This window comes from Acinonyx jubatus, chromosome D1 (genome assembly GCF_027475565.1).
Source record: "Acinonyx jubatus isolate Ajub_Pintada_27869175 chromosome D1, VMU_Ajub_asm_v1.0, whole genome shotgun sequence".
In the NCBI taxonomy this organism is placed as follows: Eukaryota; Metazoa; Chordata; class Mammalia; order Carnivora; family Felidae; genus Acinonyx; species Acinonyx jubatus.
The window spans coordinates 55,500,448-55,505,291 of record NC_069390.1 but is presented as its reverse complement, the minus strand read 5'-3'; the positions used below and the strand labels follow the sequence as shown (position 1 = coordinate 55,505,291).

The window sequence follows — 4,844 nt, the reverse complement described above, 5'->3', positions numbered from 1 at the left end:
GGGGGGGAGGGGGGGAAGTATCCACAAAAATCAAGCAAATGTGGCAAACTGCTAACAATTGATGCACTGTCAGCAAAGGGTATGTGGGTGTTCATCATATTCCTTTTTCAACTTTTCCATATACTTGAAATTTTTAAGAAAAGGTTTGGGGAAAACATGCAAAATATAAAATCATATATGCAATGTGAACCAAAACTTGGAAAGAAAGAGCACCAAACAAAGAAACAAAGATATTTGTGACCTGGATTTAGGCAAATAGTTCATAGATACAATAACAGAAACATGATTCAGAATTGAAACATATAAATAAATTTAACTTCATCAAAATTAAGAACATCTGCTCTTTGAAAAGGCACTGTTAGGAAAATGAAAAGACAACCCATTAACTGCTAGCAACTATTGCAAATCACACACCCAAGAAAGGAGTCGTATCCAGCATAGCTATAACACACACACACACACACACACACACACACAAAGCCTATTAAAAAAAAAAGAAACTCTCATAACTCAGTAATAAGGAAACAAACCACCTAATAAAAAATATGCAAAAGGGGCACCCGGGTGGCTCAGTCGGTTAAGAGTCCAACTTCAGCTCAGGTCATAATCTCTCAGTCCATGAGTTCTAGCCACGCGTTGGGCTCTGTACTGACAGCTCGGAGCCTGGAGCCTGCTTCAGATTCTGTGTCTCCTCTCCCCCCAACCCCCACCCCACTCACGCTCTGTCTCTCTCACTCTCAAAAATGAATAAATATTTTTTAAAAAAATTTTTAATGCGCAAAAGATTTGAACAAATACTTCACCGAGAAGGTGTACAGATGGCAAAGAAGCACACAGAAAGATGCTCAAAAGGTAAAAACTAGTAGAGTAGAAGTAAAGAAACAAATATGAACCTACTACCATAGTTGGAGATGTCAACACCCTCTGACAGAAATGAACAGTTCCAGCAGGCAGAAAATCAGTAAGGATATAGTGGAACTCAAGAACACCATCGATAGGGGCGCCCAGGGGGCTCAGTCAGTTGAGCATCCAACTCTTGATTTTGGCTCCAGTCATGATCTCAGCTCCGCACTGAGCATGGAGCCTGCTTGGGATTCTCTTCTCTCTCCATCTGCCCCTCTCCCCAGCTTGTGCGCACACACACACTCTCTCTAAAATAAAACATTAAAATTAAAAAAAGGAACACCATCAATCAACTGGATGTATGCAACAGCAGAATACACATTCTTTCCAAGCTCACATAGAACATTCACCAAGATGTCCCACCACATTGTGGGCCATAAAATGTACCTTCACAAATTTAGAATAGAAGTTCCACAATGGAATTAAACTAGACATCAGAAACAGAAAAGTAATTGGAAAATTCTGAAGTACGTGGAGATTAAATAACACACTTCCAGATAACATATAGGTCAAAGAAGAAATCTCAAGAGAAATTTTAAAGTATTTTAAATTAAATAAAAATGAAAATACAACTTATCAAAATTTGTGGGATTCAGCGAAAGCAGTGCTTAGAGGGAAATTTATAGCATTGAATGCATACATCAGAAAGGAAGTGAGATCTAAAATCTGTAATCTAAGTTTCAGTTTAGGAAACTAGAGAAAGAAGAGCAAATTACACCCAAAGGAAGTGGCAAAAAAAGAAATTATAAGAATTAGAGCAAAAATCAATTAAAAGGTAAACAGAAAATCAATAGTGAAAAATCAATGAAACTAAAACCTGGTTTGTTGAAAAGATCGATAAAATGGTACAACTTAGCTAAGCTAACCAAGAAGAAAAGAAAAAGGAGAAAAATTACTAATATCAGAAATGAAAGGGAGGAATTCACTATAGATTCTAAGGACTTAAAAGAATAACAAAAGAATACTGTAAACAACTATGCCCACAAATTTGATAACCTAACTGAAATGGAACAATTCCTTGAAAGACACAATCTGCAGAAACTCACACAAGAACAAATAGACAATCTGAATAGGCCTATATCTATTCAAGAAATTGAATCAACAATTAATAACCTTTCCAAACAGAAAACACCAGGCCCAGATGGGTTCACTGGTGAATTCTACCAAACATTTAGGGAAATAATTATACCAACTCTCTATAAGGTCTTTCAGAGGATAGAGGCAGAGGTAATACTTCCTAACTCATTCTGTGAGGCCAGCATTACCCTAATACCAAAATCAGACAAGAAAAGAAAATTGTAGACCAATACTTCTCATGAACATAGATGCAAGATTCTCAAACACATCATTAGTTATTAGGGAAATGCAAGTTAAAACCACAATGAGATGCCACTATACGTGTGTTAGAATGGCTAAAATTTTTTTTTTAAGTTTACTTACTTATTTTGAGCAAGAGAGAGAGAGAGCACAAGTGCAGGAGGGTCAGAGAGAAAGTGAGACAAAATCCCAAGCAGGCTCCACACCATCCGCACAGAGTCCGATACTGGGCTTGAACTCACGAACGGTGAGATCATGACCTGAGCCAAGATTAAGAGTCCGATGCTTACTGGACTGTGCCACCCAGGCACCCCAGAATGGCTAAAATTTTAAAAAGTGATCACACCAAGTGTTGGTGAAGATATGGAGGAACTAGAACTCTCAGACACTGTTGGTGGGAATGTAATAAGGTAAAACCACTTTGGAAAACAGCTTAGCAATTTTTTTAATGTTTATTTATTTTTGAGAGAGGTGAAGATATGGAGGAACTAGAACTCTCAGACACTGTTGGTGGGAATGTAATAAGGTAAAACCACTTTGGAAAACAGCTTAGCAATTTTTTTAATGTTTATTTATTTTTGAGAGAGAGAGAGAGACAGAGACAGAGTACAAGTGGGGGAGGGGCAGGGAGAGAGGGAAACAGAACCCGAAGCAGGCTCCAGGCTCTGAGCTGTCAGCACAGAGACTGACATGGGGCTCAAACCTCAAGATCATGACCTGAGCTGAAGTAGGATGTTTAACTGACTGAGCCACCCAAGCATCCCCCAGTTTAGCAATTTCTTAAAAAGTAACCATATAACCGCATAACCCAGCCATTCCACTTCTAGGCATTTATTCAAGAGAAATGAAAGCATATGTCCAAATAAAGACTTGTATGCAAATATTCAAAGCAGCTTTATTTGTAATATCCTCAAACTAGAAGCAAGCCAATTTCCATCAATGGGTAAATAGAGAAACGAAGTGTGGTACCTACAAACAATGGAATACTACTCAGCAATAAAAAGGAATGAGCTGGTGGACAACTTCTGGGCGATGGTGTGAGGAGTCCTGCAGACCCTCTTTCCAGTGGAACAACCGTGTGTGTGTGTGTGTGTGTGTGTGTGTGTGTGTGCGTGTATTTCTAGAAATTGTCCTAAGACATACATCAAATGAAGGAAAGTTCACTAAGGAAAATCTACTAAATCTTGGTAAGAACAGTAAGAGTTTGTAGCATTAGAGCTGTGATTCACTCTCTCCCTGCCCGCACCACCTCAACATGCTGGAAGCTCCCCTGTAGACAGGTGAACCTAAGAACACTGGGTTCCCTCTCCTCCCAGCTACCAGTCAAAGCTTCTGTTACCTTCCTGGGACCCGAAGGCTGAAGGCATTTCTTATCCTCTCAGCTCTGTGCTACCTGGACAATTGGACCCTTGTGCAAAATAATGCGTCTGAATGCTTCCTTCCCACCATATACTAAAGTCAATTCAAAATAGATCAAATACTATGGCGCCTCGGTGGCTCAGTTGATTAAGCATCTGACCTCGGCTCAGGTCATGATATCACAGTTCCTGAGTTCAAGTCCAGCATCAGGCTCTGTGCTGACAGCTCAGAGCCTGGAGCCCGCTTCGGCTTCTGTGTCTCACCCTCTCTCTACCCCTCCCCTGCTTGCACTCTCTGTCTCTCTCTCTCTCTCAAAAATAAACATTTAAAAAATAATAGTAATAATAACAAAATATATCAAATAATGAAATGGAAGAGCTAAAAGTACAATCAACAGCAACAAGAATATACAAATTGAATTTCATCACAGTGAAAAAGGTTAGTGCTTCGGAGAATACCATCAAGGAAATGCAAAGACAACCCACAGAATGGGGGGAGATATTTGCGAGTCTTATATGGGATAAGGGACTTGGATCTAGGGTATATAAAAAAAGATTACAATTCAATAATTAAAAAAAAAAAAGCAGGGGGTGCAGGTCAGGTCAGAGAGGCCAAGCTATCCTGTACCCTTTGCGTGAGCAGCTGCAGCAGCAGGTGCCAGCAGGTCCAGCCCGTTGTTTTACTTTTTTGCTGCTGCCCAAACATAGTCATTATGTCCAAAAGAAAGTCTCCAGAGAATACAGAGGGCAAGGATCCAAACCAATTGAACAGGAGACCACCAGACAGTCTGCCAGATTGTCAGCGAAACCCGCTCCACCAAAAGCTGAACCTGAACCAAGAAAAACATCTGCGAACAAAGAACCTGGCACAAAGACTAACAAAGGTACTAAAAGGAAAGAGGGAGAGCAAGAAGCTGGAAAGGAAGATACCGCACCATTTCCAAATGGTGAAACTAAAGCTGAAAAGTTGCGGGAAGTTGAACCTGTAGATCACAGGGTAGGCTGAATCGTGAAAAACTGGGAGTTGACTTTATACACCTCTTGGGACAACTTTTTTTTATATAAGAAAAAAAGTTTTTTTAATGTTTATTTATTTTTGAGAGAGTGAGAAAGACAGAGCACGCGTGGGGGAGGGGCAGAGAGCGAGGGAGACACAGGATCAGAAGCAGGCTCTAGGCTCTGAGCTGTCGGCACAGAGCCCAACACAGGGCTCAAACCCACAGATGGTGAGATCGTGGCCTGAAGCCGAAGTTGTATGCTTAACGA

General features: G+C 40.3%; 1 protein-coding gene across 1 annotated transcript; it reads left to right on the top strand.

The window, feature by feature from the left end:
• Positions 1-4,291: 4,291 nt before the first annotated feature.
• On the top strand, positions 4,292-4,584 carry LOC106970932 (high mobility group nucleosome-binding domain-containing protein 3). Its single transcript, XM_015067619.3, is given in 2 exon segments — positions 4,292-4,331; positions 4,334-4,584. Coding segments are annotated over 2 exon segments (291 nt in total).
• Positions 4,585-4,844: the final 260 nt, after the last annotated feature.